At 43.7% G+C, this 18,286-nt stretch overlaps 1 protein-coding gene across 1 annotated transcript in view; it reads right to left on the bottom strand.

Moving 5' to 3' along the window:
* The window catches only part of LOC107559216 (E3 SUMO-protein ligase RanBP2-like), a 73,970-nt gene that overhangs the window by 47,463 nt on the left and 8,221 nt on the right, over positions 1–18,286 (bottom strand). Inside the window, 15 exon segments of the mRNA XM_016242966.1 lie at positions 838–915; positions 1,297–4,216; positions 4,219–4,383; positions 4,479–4,573; positions 5,323–5,461; positions 6,739–6,822; positions 6,903–7,097; positions 9,508–9,639; positions 9,748–9,885; positions 9,992–10,153; positions 11,181–11,304; positions 11,385–11,563; positions 16,141–16,322; positions 16,424–16,727; positions 16,806–17,001. Coding sequence (XP_016098452.1) covers positions 838–915; positions 1,297–4,216; positions 4,219–4,383; positions 4,479–4,573; positions 5,323–5,461; positions 6,739–6,822; positions 6,903–7,097; positions 9,508–9,639; positions 9,748–9,885; positions 9,992–10,153; positions 11,181–11,304; positions 11,385–11,563; positions 16,141–16,322; positions 16,424–16,727; positions 16,806–17,001 — 5,093 coding nt within the window.

Here is an 18,286-nt window from a genome sequence, read left to right as displayed (position 1 = left end):
CCTAAAAATTGCTGTCCACCAACGTTTACCATCCAACCTGCCAGAACTGGAGAGGCTCTGCAAGGAGGAATGGCAGAGGATTCCCAAATCCAGGTGTGAAAAACTTGTTGCCTCTTTCCCAAAAAGACTCATGGCTGTATTAGATCAAAAGGGTGCTTCTACTAAATACTGAGCAAAGGGTCTGAATACTTAGGACCATGTGATATTTCAGTTTTTCTTTTTTAATAAATCTGCAAAAATGTCAACAATTCTGTGTTTTTCTGTCAATATGGGGTGCTGTGTGTACATTAATGAGGAAAAAAAAATAACTTAAATGATTTTAGCAAATGGCTGCAATATAACAAAGAGTGAACAATTTTAGGGGGTCTGAATACTTTCCGTACCCACTGTATATATGTACTATGTGTGTGTGTGTAAAATAGTATATCAGTCTGGCGAGTAAACAAAAAAAAAATTACTAGCCAATGGCTATTATATTGCCAAGGTGTACGTAGAGGGTTTCGAGCCAAAAATACTAATAACTACTCATAGCAGAGACAGAAATACTTGGAAGGGCAAATTCCTGCAATGACACCTGCTGGTGTCACATTTAAAGATGTGAAATCACTTCACAAGACACTCGCTGCTGAATGCTTGAAGGACTTTGAAGCCACTGGTGCACCTTAATTGTAAACTGTACTGAAGTGTCAAACAAACGGCTAAAGGTTAGCAGATTTCAGACCATGCACACGCCTGAGTAATGTTGGGTTATCACATCATTCAGCCAAGGTCAGGTCTCCCGGCTCATGCCAGTCAGTGAGAGCTCCATGTGCCACAGTAAACGGTGACCTCAAATACCTTGGGCTTCAAACTGGGTGGCTGATGCGCAGGTCCAAAAAGTCATAGGATTATGTTTGAAAAGCCTAAAATCCAAACCTAAAAAATAATGTTGTGTGTTACAGTTTTTTAAAAATCATTTTGTTGAGGGACTTTAATCCATCTCAGGATCAGAGTGGATGAATATCAGTCTATATAGGACAGAAATACTTCCTTGGGGAAAAACATGCGTCAACAAACGGCACAATAAGAACATGAAGAACGTTTTCATTAAACAAGTAAATATAAACCAACTACAACCTAAAGCAGAGATGCACTTAGCTCCAACCTTGGCTGAACACACCTGAAGCAGCTAATCATAATCTTTAGGACTACTTGAAAACTGCAGGCAGGTGTGTTTGGATCAGGGTTGGACAGCACTCAAGCTAAACAAACAGGTACAGTTTTATTCATAACTGTGGGTCACAGAACATAGCTTACTTCTTGTTGGTATGCTGAAAGGAGTCCCAACCGATGACTGGCTGGTCACTGCTGGTCCAGAGGTTTTCAGTCTCGAGGCACTTACTTCCTCATCTTCTGAACTGGGAATCACAACAGGAGATTTTTCTTTTGATGGCGAAGGGCTTCTAAAGATCTTCTGCACAGAGTCTGACCCAAAGACAAACTTAGGAGGAGAGACCACATTCTTGCTGCTTTGAGCACCAAGCTTTGCCCCCGGTGTCCCATCCGGATTAGGACCGTCTTCCTCAGAGAGTCCGGTACGTTCTTTTGTGGTTTCCTCAAGTACAGCAACTGCAGCCTGGCCACAAAGCGTCTCCTGGGTGGAGGCAGGTACTCTCGCAGAAAACGGGGCGAGTAGAGTGTCTTTTTCCTGTGCAGTCCTCGCCTCTTCGAAGATTTCTTTGAAAGCATCTGCAGTTTCCTGCAGTTTAAATCGAACCGCCAGCTGTTCCACCGTGCCCTGCTCTTCAGCAAAATCAAAGGCACTCCAGATCCATGCTTTCTCGGCTCCTTTCTTGGGCTTGAGCTTCATATTGGAAGCAATCCAATGGTTTGCACACAGTTTGAGGACCTGGTCCCGTCTCATCACGAGTCTGACACGCTTTGTTTCATAGTGTTGTAGTATTTTAAGGTCTCCTATACCTCGTTCCTTCCACTGACTGAGATCTTTATCATAGCGGTATAATTTGGCCCGGTGACTGAAAAGGACTTGCTCGTTCTCCTCTCCTGTTGAGACTTCAACAAGATCAGGCAATGGCACAACAGGCTCGAAGTACTGACCATCTCGCTCTTCCTCCTGCGACGCTTCTTGCTCATCATCTGTGCCAACAGAAGCCTGGCTCTGGTTTAGCTTAGATGGAGACTTAGAGGGACTGAGAATAGGCTGAAAACTGAAACTGAAGCCTGTGGACGATTCGCCAAAGCAGAATAAATTTTTAGCTACTGGAGTATTGCACACAGAGGAGCTGGCACAGTCCTCGTGCGTTTCCTCTCGCAAATCATAATTATCCCATTCTAAAGTGGGTGCGGTGCTCTCAGAGTCGAGCTTAACTACAACTGCAGAGGTACTATGACTTGTATCGCAACTTTTGTCATCCTTGTTTTGGCAAGTCAAGAATGATTTGAGGTCCTTAAGCCCAGATTTCATTTCTTCAGCTTGCTTTATAAGCTGGGCCGTTCTGCCAGTGTTCACGAGCTTGTGAGGCGTCTGCAAAGGAATGTCCAAAAGCAGTCGCTGACACTCCTCGAATTTCAGCTTGAACTCTTTTGCAAGCTGTGGTGTTTTGAATTTTGCAGCAAGTTGTTCTAATTTGGCATCTCCATCTGAGAAGTCACTGGCCATCCACATCCAGGCTCGATCCGAGCCAGAGAGAGGCTTTAAGTTCATTGTGGTTGTGATCCAATGATTAGCACACACTTTAAACACCTGCTCTCTCCTCATAAGAACTCGAAGTCTCCCGTTCTGGCTATTCTTGAGCAGTTTAAGGTTGCCAACTCCTCTTTCTTTCCATTGGTTTGTTTCCGTATCAAATCTGAAGAGTTTGACGCGCTGTGAATACAAGACTTTCTCATCTTCTTCGCCTGTAACAAGGTCGACCTTCTCCGGCATCTGAACAACGGGCTCAAACTGAATATCGTCATTCTCATCGGTTTTGTACATTTCATCATCTTGATCGACAGAGGTGTCGGCCTTGGAGCTGGAATTAACTCCTGTAAAGAGCTGCTCGCCAGCCCCTGCAAAGCCTTTGAAAGCGGGATCATTCTGGCCAAACTGAAAACTGCCTTGTGACTTTGCCAAGTCAGCGAAACTAAAGGTGTCAGGCTTTCCAGTAAAGAGGGGATTATTATCGTGACTATCAGCGTCTACAGACTGTTCTGATGAACTTGGGGCTGCCTCTTTCTCTTTGTGAAGCTCAGCAATATTTTTGAGGAGGTCAGACGCAGATCCATTTTGGGACTGTTCATCTGATGGTTTTGCCTCAGATTCTGTAATGCCAAACTTAAATCCGCCAACAGGCGCCGACATGGAAAAGGGAAAACTTGAACTGCCTGATGACTTTTCAGCCTCAGTTGTGGATGACTCAAACTTGAAGCCTTCTGAGGATGCTTTATCCTGACTTGTGCCGAACTGAAAGGAAGCAGTGCCTGGATTGAAGTTGGCTTTAAATCCTGTCGCAGCAGGTTGGCTGCTAGAACTACCAAAACTGAAGGAAAAAGAGGAACTTGACGGTGCAGCAGAGGTCGTGTTTTTCATATTTGGGTTTGCTGTCTGACATGAAACACAATGGCTGGACGAACCTTTGTTTCTTACCAGGCAAGTGTCACAGTCCCACTGTCCATCTTTTTTACCAAACATGGCAGCTAGCCCACCTTGCGATGTTGCTTTACTTTTTTCAGTGCTGCAGGGGGCTTGGCAAGAAACGCATTCAGTTGCTGAGGCATCATTCCTCACTAGGCAGGAGTCACAGTCCCACTGACCCTCTTTCTTGGCAAACTGAGCACCAAATCCAGTGCCAGATGGGACTGCTGGACCTGCTGACACTTTCTGTTGTTGTGGTGCATCAGACTGAATTGCTTTCTTCTCAGCCTGAGCTACAAAGTCAGCAGATGTGACGGCAGCATCCTTCGATCCTTTGGCAAACTGAGCACCAAATCCAGTGCCAAATGGGACTGCTGGACCTGCTGACACTTTCTCTTGTTGTGGTGCATCAGACTGAATTGCTTTCTTCTCAGCCTGAGCTACAAAGCCAGCAGATGTGACGGCAGCATCCTTCGATCCAAACTTAAAAGAAACTGGAACTTGAGATCCAAATGTGAAGCCCTTTGAGCTGACATCAGTGCTGGTGGCGCTTTTAGCGGAATCTCCAGAAAGTCCAAAAGAAAACAATTTGGCAGGAGGAGCCGTAAGGATGTAGCTGGTGACTCAAAGCGGATGGGAGGACCGAAGACCTGTTCTTGAGGATACATGCATGCGGGTGTTGACTGGAGAGGTGGGGTGTGTGTTGATTGTTGGTAGGAATACATATGCTGCTGTGGAGGAAGACGATTCATCCCATATACTGGGCCCTGCAGAGGCAAACAAACAATACTCTGATATAGATTCTCGGCCTCTTTACTGTAAGGTAGAATATATTGTGTTTACATGAAAATGCCTCCAGTACCTTTGTTGGTGTGACATTCGCAGCGGTGTGCAGAAGATACTGTGAATTATATGCTGGAGACTGGTTATAGTACACAGAGGGACCTGTAGTAGCAACTGAGACAAATGAAAGGAACGGTTTTAATCAGATCTCAATTATTGTATATACAAGTGGTTCTCATTGGTCCCCCCCCAAAAAACTAAAGTGATTAAAAATTACAAAATTTTTACTCTAGGCAAATCCATATGATTCGAGTTGCTTTGTGAAAAACAGATTGTAAAGTCACACTCACACAAAATCTTGTCCTTCCCCATTTGAATCTGGTGTGCATGCAAGAGCATTAGTCTGTTTGCATAAGCAAAGCACATACATAGAGGAAAGAACCTGCACAAGCCTCATTGTTTCTCACGTCTACTGTTGCGAGATCGTCTGTATATTTGAATGTTGAAAGTAGGGCTGAACGATAAATCGCATGCGATATTTAACGCGCATCTTGTCAGAAAGCCGGTTCTGTAATCAGCGGTAAATCTCCATCACGTGCGTGCTTTCACATTGAGCAGCATTAACTACACAGAGCCGTTGTTCACTGACGAGCTGCGCCAAACATCTGCAAAATATGAACGTGGTTTTGTGCAGCTCGTCAGTTAACAAGGGCTCTTTGTAGTTAATGTTGCTCCACGTGAAAGCCCGCTGATTACAGAACCGGCTTTACTGACAAGATGCACGTTAAATATCACATGCGATTTATCGTGCAGCCCTAGTTGAAAGTGAACAAGACTGGGGGGGGGGTACACTTTAAGAACCACTTGGATACACTTACAATTTAAATCAAAGACTGCTGATTTGGGGAAGTCATTGAACTGACCAGTGAGAGGAACACCGTGGAGTGTCTGCGCCGCAGGAAATGTTTCCTGAAGTCCTTCTGCAGCATAATTGTCTCTATGCATCCTATACGAGGATGGCGTGGCATCTGAAGAGTTATGGCGCAGGTCATGAACCTCATTCTGCGTGAGACGAAAAAAAATAAAACATCAGAAATGAGTTTCCAAAACACTTGTTCTCAGCTGGTACCGGGCCCTTTTCACACTGACAGAGAATGTTTGATGAAAATGTTCACCAAACAAAGCAAGGTTTTATTTTTCCTTTGGTCAGGATGACCATTTCATTTGCAGATAATTGAAAAAGGTTTCACATCACACATAATTTGATGTGCCGTGTAGTATAAGATCAGAACAGAGTCATTCATGAGCGCTAATCCAATCACAGCACTGGCTGGTGCATGAGCTCGATCAGTGCAGTGTGTGTTTAAAGGCTTTATGGACACATTTCATCTACTTCAGCACTTCAAACACCATCCAGCACGTTTATGTGCATATATTCCACTGAGTCCTTTCTAAACGATACATCTTGGTACATCTTAAAGTGATAAAAACATGGATTATTCAACAGAAGACATAAAAAACAGACAGAAAGGTAACTATGCTTTTTAAAGCTTTAGCTAGAGTTGTCAGGTGATTGTGAAATCATTCAAATGTGCTGATACCAGTGTTTCTGCATTATTGGCAATACAGACTCAGTTTGGCTGCTGCTGACAGCCGGCTGCTTTCAAACACTCCTGCATGTATTTATAAGTGCAATGGTTTCCATTTACAATGCGTTTTGCAGCACTGAGCACTGCAGCCAATCACAGACATGTCTGTTGAGCACAAGAACGCAACAGCCAATCGGAGGCAGTTAAGTTCATCAACCGTTCATCAAACTGTGTTCAGTGCGCTTCTGCACAAAGACATGATGTGAGCAAAAGATTGAGTGCATTAGTTTCAATAATAACGGGAGTTCCGGCAAGAGTGAACTCACGCTGAAATGAAGTGAGTGCGCTTCAGTCATTATGAAGGAAGCGTTTTCATTTATAATCTTATGTCTTATGAACAGCACCACGAGTCTAACATTCTAGATATCAGCGTTGTTTTTCTTATGATAAGCACTGGATTAAGAAAGCATCTAAGCTTGTGTGCATTAGTGCAAGCAAACGTCCTGCAGTCTGGCTCTGAACTGGGAGCGTGGACTCAAGTCTACAGCGCTCTTGCTCAAACTGTTCAATCTCTCTGTTCTCTTCACTCCACAATTAAACAATGCCTTTTTGAATAACTTTTGACATGCAGAACAGACAAAACCACAGATAAAACAATCAAAATAACGCTCAGAAGGTAAATTCACACGGTGCCAAAGCAAAAGCAAAGAAAGTGATGGATTCTTCTGCAGCTGTTGGTGTCGGACTGACCTTCAAGGCCTCGACCTGCTGGCATAATATCTGCAGCAGTGACTTCTGGTCCTCCACCCAGTGAGGTGGTGTTTTGGGGGAGAACTGCAGGAGGGAGACAGAGACAATCAGCAGCGGTAAACGGCACACAGAGTCTGAGCACAAACACCTGAGCCGTGACGTACCACAGATCTTTTGGACGGAGACGTCGCACTCTTGGATGGGGAAGGAGTGGAGAATCTGACATGGCCTTCAGCGGGCTGCCCGGGGCTGGATGTCACAGGATAGTCCACCTGATCTTCACACATCTCACCAACATCTTCAAGCTGCTGGCTGACCTCATTCAACAAATCCATCACCTCCTCCATAGACACCGGTAACTTCACAAACACACAGACAGACATGCCAGCGGTGACCATGAGCAAAGATTTGCGTCACAATATTCTTAAAACCGTGGCTGATCACAAAAAAACAAACAAAACAAAAACACAATATATAGACACACATTATGGAAATGTGATTACAAACACTGACGAAAAAGCAACAGTCCTCAAGACAATTTCCTTAGTAGCAGTGATCAAAAATTTTATACACTTTTAAAACATTTGACTACAACCTTCTTTCAATCGGTGTATCGCACACCCCTCCATATGCATGGAGACCGGTGTATATATTAGGGGTTGCACCGACTTGACATCAACTAGAAGTGACAGCCTGGTGAATAATCTGCATTACAAAAAGAAAAAAAAATATTTAAAGGTTATTCACGATTACATATTACTGCCAAGGTATCTAGTCTTTACAGTGCTTTGTTATATGGAGCTGTTTGGTAGATCGCGATCCATCTAATTTGTTTGTCTACACCGTAACTAAAATGAGGCAGACTTTAATGGACAGTAAAACAAAGGCAGAACACCGTATAACTCCAAGCCGGCACCGTAACTTCATATTGACGAATGGCTAAACAAAGTCAGAATGCCGTAACTCAGTTTGAGCATTCCAAACAAAGTGAAAGAGCCGTAACTGGTGTTATACGGTGCTCTGCCTTGGTTTCTCTGGGGCTTTTCAAAGTTACGGTTGAGACGACTCATTATTTTCTCGGAAAAACAACCAAATTGACTCAAGATACTTATACACATGATAAATTATGTCTTGAATGTCCCAAAAATATCAATAACTCATTAAAAAAAAATTGCACGGCAGAATAGCCTTATGAGTTTTTTCCCTCAGAAATTCTGTGTTGTGTATTTACATTTTTAAGGCATAAAACATTTATTTAATTTATCTTTTAATTAATGAAAATTAAACAAATGTGATTTTTTTTGGATAATAAAATGGATTTAATATTACAATTAAAACATTGAAGAAATGTTGTATGATTATTCCTTAAAAATAAGGTTTTAATCAATCATTTTAGTAACAGTAGTAGCCTATCACATTCTACTGAACAATAGTAATGTATTTCTGCCACAATGCCTTCAAGTTAAACCAAACTTTAATTTTGACGGGTTGCTGTGAATACCTTTACATTTCTGTGTGTATATGATATGAGGATAGTTTTACTCAAATGAAACTGTCAAATGCTCATGAAGTGACTCTCAAAGAGCAGTTTCATGTATTTATGTATTTATGCCCTCATTTAGTGAGACAGCAGACGTTAATATCACCGTGTCACGCGCTTCAGTACAAGTAAACCGTGCGTCCGTGCGTCTGCACCATTCATTAACACAGAGACACGCAGGATTCATATTTAAATAGTCTTTTAGTGGCTTAAAATTTACAAATACGAGTGGGAGCGGGAGCGTTGGTTGCACCGACTCACACACACACACAGGCTACAGACAGTAGCTCGTACATCACACACACACACACACACACACACACACACACACAGGCTACAGACAGTAGCTCATACATCACACACACAGAATCATTCAGCGCAGAAATGTATTGTCAACACTGTTCTGTGATTTCTCAATAAAATAGCTTAGAAACTGAAAAGTTCAATAATTTATTTCTTAACTAAATCCCACAGCTTCACTACTAGTAGAGAGACGCTGCCAGGAATAATTAATTCACACGCAATCGCTCTCACTAATGCATTCATATTAATGTAATCTTTACTGTGCTGCTTTATCTGTTTCTGATTTAGAACGAGCAGAAATCTGTGAGAACTATAATGACTTAAAGACAAAACAACTGATAAAAAAGCTGTTACAGTAGCAACAGCCGTGTGGGCAGCGCTGTGTCGTATGCCATAGCTGTGCACAAGCTGTTTATCACAGCTCCAGAGTTATGTGTTCATTAATGACGTCACTTTATCTGTTTCTGATTTAGAACGAGCAGAAATCTGTGAGAACTATAATGACTTAAAGACAAAACAACTGATAAAAAAGCTGTTACAGTAGCAACAGCCGTGTGGGCAGCGCTGTGTCGTATGCCATAGCTGTGCACAAGCTGTTTATCACAGCTCCAGAGTTATGTGTTCATTAATGACGTCATTAGTGACTAGTCGACTTCAACTCGATTTTCATCACATAAGAGTCGACTTCAAAAAATCAGAAGTCGTTCAACCCCTAGTATATATGATCTGGGCTGCATGGTGCTCTAGTTGTTGAATCTGAGTGAACAGGAGGAATGCAGTGCTTTTGAAAAGCATCTTCTGAGCCCTAGAGTGTCTGAGAGGTTTAATACAAACAGCACTAAAAACTGTCCTGCCATGGCCACTTGTGTGAATAAAGAGAGCAGCACAGAGACCATACGAGGGAGTCAGTGGTGAGTTTCACATACCTTCTCCATATCCTCTGCATTGGCCTGATAAATCTTGGCCAAGTATTTCCTGAACTTCAGGAGGAAGCTGGTGCACATGCCCTGAGTTTCCTCAAGCCCGTTCCCTGCCTCCTCCGACAGCCTCTGATAGATCTGGCGATCGACACATGAGACACGTCAAAAGCTGTCAGACACAGCGCTAGCTCCTTCAGACGGAGCTGCCGATGAGCTGAAGCGGAGTCAGTGTGACTGCGCCGTTACCTTCGCCAGATGCCAGTTAGACGAGATGCTGTTGAGCTGCTCCAGCTTCACGATGGCCTCCTCTGTGTTGCCCTCGATGTCAAGGAGTGTGGCGAAGCTTATGACTGCATCTTCCTCATACACTCGCACCTGAGAGGGCTGACGTCCAAAAGATCATTAGAGACGACACAGTAACAGAAAACAAAGACCGCAGCAGGAAGCCACGCACATCCCAGCAGCCAAAGCACTGAAGTAACGGAGATACCTGTATGTCTCTGCTCTGAAAGTGCATGAACATGGGCTGCAGGGGTTCAGGGATGCTGCGTTTGTGTCGGACCTTCTCCAGCAGGGGGAGCACAACCCTCCAGTAGTGCACACTGCGGCTAGCATACTCCTTCTGATCGTAGTAGGAGTTCACCCGCAGAGCCAGACACACACACACACACACACACACGCACGCACACGCACGCACGCACACGCACACGCACACACACGGCACATTTAACACCAAGTTCTTCTTAAAACAAAGTAAAGGCAATGAAAGGATTAATCTGAAGGGAACACACACACACACACACACACACACACACACACACACACACGGCACATTTAACACCAAGTTCTTCTTAAAACCAAGTAAAGGCAATGAAAGGATTAATCTGAAGGGAACAATGTGTCAATGTTTTGTTTAATGTAAATCCTTGGAGAAACACAATGAGAGGTATTAGCAACATTTTAAAGTGGAAAATACTTCCAACAAATCTCCATTACTTTTTAATCCATTTTACAAAAAAAGCTTTAGGTTTAAATAGCTCTGCTCACAGTCACCAGAATATAGAAATTACATTTCTTCTGATCACAGAGAGAGAGAAAAAAGTCTTCCTCTGTGTTTTTGTCTTGTTTTTCAGTGCAAATGTCTAAAGATTCTTAAATTAAGACACCTTTCCTTGAGAAGGAAAGTTACAAAGGAAGATGTCTTGTTTTCTAGAAAATTAGCTCAAAATGAAGTGAGTTTATGAACAAATATCTCCTATGGGCTCAGAAGAAACCCACTTAATTCAAAGAGAAAACATTTTAATTTCATTGACATTTGTTCTTGTTTTATCATAAACTCACTTAGTTTTGTTCAATTTCGCAAGACTTAATTTTGCATTACATCTCAAGTAAAAGTATCTTGAATCAAGGATGTGTAGATATTTGTGTTGGAAAGCAAGACAAATACACTGATGAAGGAGTGCATGCAAACTACAAATTTGTGGAGGGCAAGACTTTTTAAAGAAAGAGAAACCGTTGCAGAAAGTGTTACTAGCACTCTAAGATGTGGCCAAAAGAGCTGAAGTATATGAATACATGTGAACCCAATGATAACTCCTTCCCTCAGCAGACTGCATGAGCTTTTACAGTTACGCTGTGTGAGGAATGATCTGTATGAGGCGCAGGTGGTCAGGACGTACCGCGTCAGTCAGGTGTTTAGCCCAGTGTATGAGCAGCGCCGGCTGCAGGCCGTGTTTCTCTCCGGCGCGCAGCGTGCCCAGACCGTGCTGCACGAGCAGACGCAGTTTAGCAGACGTCCCGGGCCTGAGACACACACACTGCAGTCAGGAACACACGACGTCTCACACACACACACACACACACACACAGGAGGAGTCACTCACTGCGCTCTCTTGTGAATCAGGCTGTAGACAGCATCCCACCACTCTCTCTGTCTGTCAGACGACAGCAGCTTCATGATGTGCAGCGGCAGACAGCGCGGCTCGTGCGGCTGAGAGCAGGCCATCTTCCCCCGCTCCTGCAGCTGCGCCTGACTGCAGAACACCACGCCGCACACGAACACCTGCAACACACACAGAGGCCTTCAGCACCGAGACGCTGCTCATCACAGGACACCAGTGTGCGGCACTGTGTCCTCGTGCAGTCAGAGAGCCTTCACCTGCTCTGCTGGGCTTTAAAAGACACATTATAGCCAGTAATATTACTGATTTGACCGCATAGATGAGAACAAAAACTAAACTGACCTGAATGACACTACAGTCTTCTGTAGAGCTGCTTTCCTATTTGATTACGTTTGCATCACTGATCGTGTTATTTTCCTGCTTCTGTGTGTAGCTGCTTTGTGTAAAGTGCTACTGAAACACACGTGACTTGACAAATGAAGCTACAGTTCTGGATAACAGATCAGCCAGATTGTTGAAGTGTCTAGGACAATCCTGCATGCTAGCTAGAGCTTTACAGAATGACACGGTTATAGATATTAAAGGGACAGTTCACCCAACAAGGAAAATGTGCTGTTACTGTCCTCTGGAGCACTCACTGGAACAGTACAGAAGATTTTTAGATGAAACCGTGCTCCTTGGTGAAGTCAATGGCTGCCGTCACTTGAGTCAAAACACATTTACAGGCAACGCAAAATTAATAGCCATGACTCTTAACGACATATTGAAGTCTAACAAAACCAAACTAAAGTTAAAGTTTCTAACCTATCTAGATTAGTGATATAAGCTCCGCTTGTGGGGTGAACTGGATCGTAGCTGATCATTTACACGTGTTGTCAATTGAAGCGTTTTAATCCACTCAAGCACATGAAGAGGTGAAAGAGAACTCAATCCGGTGCTCGTGTGCACTCATTCAAGAGCAGCGTTTCAGACAGCACACAAACACAGAACTGATTCCTCTTTCGCTTGAACACATTCACACAAAACGATCTTAAAATAAGTGCCTCGGCAAGCGTTCTTGTAAACACAGTCGGTTATGCCTCAAGTGAACATAAACGGTGAAGAAACAACGTTAGATCTTATTTCATTTGTAACATTGTTCTATTTTATTTATCTGTGCTTGTCATTTGTTTGTTTGCTCTTATTTTATTACCGACAGTTCACTTGTCTTTAAAAAAAGTTTACCTTTATTAGTTTTGTTCACAGGCGCCGATCCTTGAGTGCAAACTGTCCAGTGTGTATTTGTGTTTCTGTCCAGCGCACAAATGATTGGATTCACACTTTTTAAGTATTTTATATATAGATTTCATTTTAGTCAAGTGGTGATGATTTGAGAAGGCTAAATTGATCAAACATAGGCTAACTCACTGTCTGCCGCTGGCCGCTTGGTCGTTAGGCTACTTTAAAAACAAAAACTTGAATTTAACAAACAAAAAATGTTCCAAACGTATTTCTAAATTCACTTAAAGTAACGAAAATGCAGACAAGATGTGCCGATGTGAAGCCGTTTTAAGAGAAAGTCAAAGAGAGAAGACGCGTACAGCTGAATCACTCACGCTGTTTTTAAAAGACTGATTTGATCTGATCGTCCGTGTGGATTTATTTACTCATCAAACATACATGCTATATATATATATATATATATATGTGTAATAAATGTGTGATTATCCATCATTTTAAAAGTCAAAAGCTGCGGGAATGAGTAAAATTATGCGATATAGCCTATGCGCAATCCCGCACCGAAATTCAGGACCTGATTCAACACAATTCTATTATACAGAGATTTGGGAAATAGAGTTCCATGACTTTTCCAAAACTTCCTGGGTTTATTTATTTCCCCAAAACTTTTCCAGGCCTGAAAATTGCCGTTTTAAAATTCCATGACTTTTCCAAAACTTCCTGGGTTTATTTATTTCCCCAAAACTTTTCCAGGCCTGAAAATTGCCGTTTTAAAATTCCATGACTTTTCCAAAACTTCCTGGGTTTATTTATTTCCCCAAAACTTTTCCAGGCCTGAAAATTGCCGTTTTAAAATTCCATGACTTTTCCAAAACTTCCTGGGTTTATTTATTTCCCCAAAACTTTTCCAGGCCTGAAAATTGCCGTTTTAAAATTCCATGACTTTTCCAGGTTTTTCATGACCGTACGAACCCTGAAAGAAGTACTTTTCTTTAAATAATAAGTGTTCTTTGAATAATAAAGAACCATTTTTTGATAAGAAATTACCAGATCAGTGACTTAAAATCCTTAATATGATCCGAACCATGAGTTTGTGATCCGTTGCACATCTACTCTCTCGACTCGTTATTAGAAGAAAAATACAATCTCTGAAGTTTTTGATCATGCTGATTTGTCCTCAGAGAAGTTCAGCCAATGTCTTTTTTTATTCGGGCTAGTTACATTCATTTTGAGCTACCAAAATCTGAAGAATGCCTGCCCAAAGGGCTGCCCGGGATTTAGAAATTTTGTGAGCCCTGCAGTCTATGTAAAAAGGTGAGATGATTAAGATTAGTTTATTCACTTCATATGCTTTAGAAATAATTTAACATTTGAATAATATAATTGCATACATGTGACATTATTTGAACCAGTTCACTGAATCAAACTGTCCGAAAGAACTAGTTTGTGGAAAAGAATAGCATTTCCCCGTTTGCCTGAGGCTCTGGATTACAGGTAATAATAAAGCTGTGAATAATGTTCAGTTTCTTGCACAGACCGATCGTTTTGCTTCATAAGACCTCAATATTTCATCAGGAGCCACGGGGATTCATTTTGTCGCCTGTCATGCTTTGCTTATTCCCAAAAACAGGCAGCCACTGACTTGCCTTCTATGAACCACCAAGGAGCACGGTTTCAGCTAAAAATCTGCATTACCGTTCTGCTGGAAGAAAATAAAAAAAAAAGTCACCTACATCTTGGATGGCCTGAGGGCTTTTGGCTGAACTATCCCTTTAGATTACCGTATTAATTAGAGCCCGACCGATATTTCGTTTTGGCGATTTTATCGGCCGATATGAGCCTGTTGCAGATATATCGGTATCGGAGAATATGCCGCCGATATGCCACCGATTTTTTTTTTTACAGAAAATATAATGCAGATAAAATGCTTGTAAATGGTGTAATTACGTAGTTTGTCAAGCAGTGTACCGTTTCCAGTGCAGTTTAGTTTTTGAGCCACTAGGTGGCTATTCTATACGTTTCGACAGTAACCTCTGACCTTAATAGCAGCCATCTTGTTTTACTCAGTTGATGCTGATAGTCACACGGTTAAAGCAGCTATTTTCAATCTTTTCATCATCTTAGCAATCATTTAAAGAAGCTTTGTCTTTTTACTCTGTTACAATTATATTTGAAGAGGTGGTCATAATAAATCATGCTTCAATTCGACGTCCCTGTGGAAGGAGTTATCTATCTGCCTAGTTTAAGGAGGAGAACTCTTTAACGAGGGCAGAACAAGCAGACTGAGCACTATTGTTTGCTACTGGCGACCTGGATGAAATGCTTTAAAGCTTAAGTGTATGGAATACCATTGAAACTTTGAACGGCCATATCTCCATAACAGCGCGGCGAGTCCGCACCAAATCCGGGGGATCCCTTCAGCTCGAGGAACCCTCTCGAACACGAATCGAGTGTACGTCTAGAGGCCCGCTTTCGAATGAGACCACCCCCGCGTCGATAGCCCCCGGGGTCCGGGAGTTACAAGTGGTTAAATTCACGGCTGGGCGCCGACCGATCTGGCGATCCCGGGGGGCTACCGATGCGCGGAGGGTGGCGTTCGAGAGGGCTCCTCGAGCTGAAGGGATCCCCCAAATTTGGTGGAGATCTGCCGGCGCGTTTGCGAGATAGTGACACCAGCCAACACTTTCCCTTCAGTAAGGAGGTTTCTTGTTCAGGCAGCATTCACGCGTGGTCTTATTCGACCGTAAGTGCCCTGCGAAGTGGACTTCACATGAAGTTCCGCCATGATTCCAGTTCCAAGGGAACGTACACGTTACATTCAAAGGGCATTAAAGTGCGCGAGACGTGAATTTAAAAAGGCCTAGTATTTATTTACAGAGGTGTATTGTCACACTTCTCTAGTAAGTTTCGTCTGTGTGTGAAGACAGTAGCGCAAATCCGTGAATGAATGTTCCGAAGTGAAATAAACTTCAACGGAATAAAGTTGAATGGAATTGAATTGAATTAAAGTTGAATAAACTTCAACTTTACTGTTCAGTGCACTGATGTCAGACTCATTTTGGATAATAAAGTTTATTGTTAAATAGTTAAATGCCCTGCCTCCATTACGTATCTCTGTCACCATTATAAGTGTTTGATCACCACATCTGAGTGATCATTGCAAAAAATGTGTTTATGTGTATATATAATCTGTTATATTCTGTTTGGACACACGAATGGGAAAGTGTCCAAATTTTTGACTGGTACTGTACTATAATATACACACAGAATATCGGCCGATATAGCGATATCGGCGTGTTTTTACTCCCTAGTGTCGGTATCGGCCCCCAAAAACCCATATCGGTCGGGCTCTAGCATTAATTACAAGAAAGTATTTCAGAAAAGCTCCGCCACCTACAGCATCAGTCTGACACAATCATCAGTCATAAATAAAGCTCTGCACAGACCCTGTTCCTGACATCTTCCTCTGTGGATTAACGTGTCACATTCAGAGTAAGACTTGCTGAGGCAGTGAACGCACCTCCAGGTCCAGCAGGCAGATGGATTCCGGCGCGTTGGTGTCCAGTTTGGAGGTCTCGAGCGTGAGGCGAGGGAAGAGCTGCTTCAGCCAGTCCTGCAGACTCACGCTTTGACCCATGAGCGCCCACTGCAGACCGAGCCACGCCAGCTGCTGCAGATCACCCGCGTGCGATGCTGACACTCCTGTGACACACACACACACACACACACACAGAGACACACACTGCATCAGCATCTACAGCAGACCCAACACACACTCACTGGCACTCCTGTCTGACACTCACCGCTGTCACACTTGGCCAGATCCACGGCTTTGGGCACATGTACGCTGAGGACGTGGATATCATCGTTGCAGATGAAGGAGAGCTGCTCCTGCGTCTGTGCGCTGAATAGCTGTGCGCTGAACAGACGGCCCGTGCCGCTCCGGTTCCCGAAGGCCTCCACCACGTCCTTCAGCAGCTGCTCCACGTCCCGGCTCAGGTTCAGCAGCATGTGACCCGCCTGACTCTGACGATCACAGGCCAGCAGCTCCAGAGGCTCATGGGACGCCTGCTCACTCTTGAAGCTCCTGGCTTTGGGTCTCGGAGCCTGCGAGAGAAGCAGATGAGACGCTGTAAGGTGGAGGATCAGACGGCACGAGCGCGTGAGGAAGAGGAAGTGGTGTACCTGATAGGATACGAGATAACAGAGAGCGGCCAGATCCAGCACAGCCCTCCACTGCTGCACCCCGTCCTGTGCCCTCTTCAGCAGCAGCGTCCCGGAGTACAGGTACAGGTGCGCCCTCATCTCCGTGAACACCTCCGCCAGCTCGTCCGCCGTGTTTGTGGCTGTGTTCTTCAGAGCCTGCATCGCACAGTCAAAACTGCACCACAACAAAGACAGCAACAACTGTGAGCGACGCCAGCATTAACATGACATCCAATCAGTGCGGGACATTAAGGGATTGAATTTCATGATAGAAATGTCTAATGTGTGTTCAAATTCATATCAGAGTTTGTCAACGACTTCAGTCCTCCCGAACTACTCTGTCCGAAACACATTCAGTAGCTGAAGTTTCAGCGTGTGATTAATTTCCACGTAGAGTGACTGTAATTGTGGTGTGCTAACGGTCAGTGATGTGTGTGTGAGTTTGTGTGTGTGTGTGTGTGTTTGTGTGTGTGTGTGTGTGTGTGTGTGTGAGAGAGTGTGTGTGTGTGTGTGTGAGAGTGAGTTTGTGTGTGTGTGTGTGTGTGTGTGTGTGCGCGTGTGAGTGAGTGAGTGTGTGTTTGTGAGAGTGTGTATGTGTGAGTGTGTGTGAGTGAGTGTGAATGTGAGTGTGAGTGTGTGCATGTGTGAGAGAGTGTGAGTGTGTTTGTGAGAGTGTGTATGTGTGTATATGTGTGAGTGTGTGTGTGAGTGAGTGTGAATGTGAGTGTGTGCGTGAGAGAGTGTGCGTGTGTGTGTGTGAGAGAGTGTGAGTGTGTGTTTGTGAGAGTGTGTGTATGTGTGTATATGTGTGAGTGTGTGTGTGTGTGTGTGTGAGTGTGTGTGTGTGAGTGTGTGTGTGTGAGTGTGTGTGTGTGTGTGTGAGAGTGTGTGTGTGTGTGTGTGTGAGTGTGAGTGAGTGTGAATGTGAGTGTGTGCGTGAGAGAGTGTGAGTGTGTTTGTGAGAGTGTGTATGTGTGTATATGTGTGAGTGTGTGTGTGAGTGAGTGTGAATGTGAGTGTGTGCGTGAGAGAGTGTGAGTGTGTTTGTGAGAGTGTGTGTGTGTATATGTGTGAGTGTGTGTGTGTGTGTGTGTGAGTGTGAGTGAGTGTGAATGTGAGTGTGTGTGTGTGCGCGTGTGTGAGATTGTGTGTGTGTGAGTGAGTGAGTGTGTGTTTGTGAGAGTGTGTATGTGTGTGAGTGTGAATGTGAGTGTGTGTGAGAGAGTGTGAGTGTGTTTGTGAGAGTGCGTGTATGTGTGTATATGTGTGAGTGTGTGTGTGAGTGAGTGTGAATGTGAGTGTGAGTGTGTGTGTGTGTGTGTGAGAGAGAGAGAGTGTGAGTGTGTGTTTGTGAGAGTGTGTGTATGTGTGAGTGTGTGTGTGTGAGTGTGTGTGTGAGAGAGTGTGTGTGTGTGGGTGAGTGTGTGTGTGTGTGTGTGTGTGAGAGTGTGTGTGTGAGA

This window comes from Sinocyclocheilus grahami, unplaced genomic scaffold (genome assembly GCF_001515645.1).
Source record: "Sinocyclocheilus grahami isolate Dianchi unplaced genomic scaffold, SAMN03320097.WGS_v1.1 scaffold678.1, whole genome shotgun sequence".
In the NCBI taxonomy this organism is placed as follows: domain Eukaryota; kingdom Metazoa; phylum Chordata; class Actinopteri; order Cypriniformes; family Cyprinidae; genus Sinocyclocheilus; species Sinocyclocheilus grahami.
The sequence above is the reverse complement of the archived record's forward strand: the minus strand, read 5'-3'. Positions and strand labels throughout refer to the sequence as shown.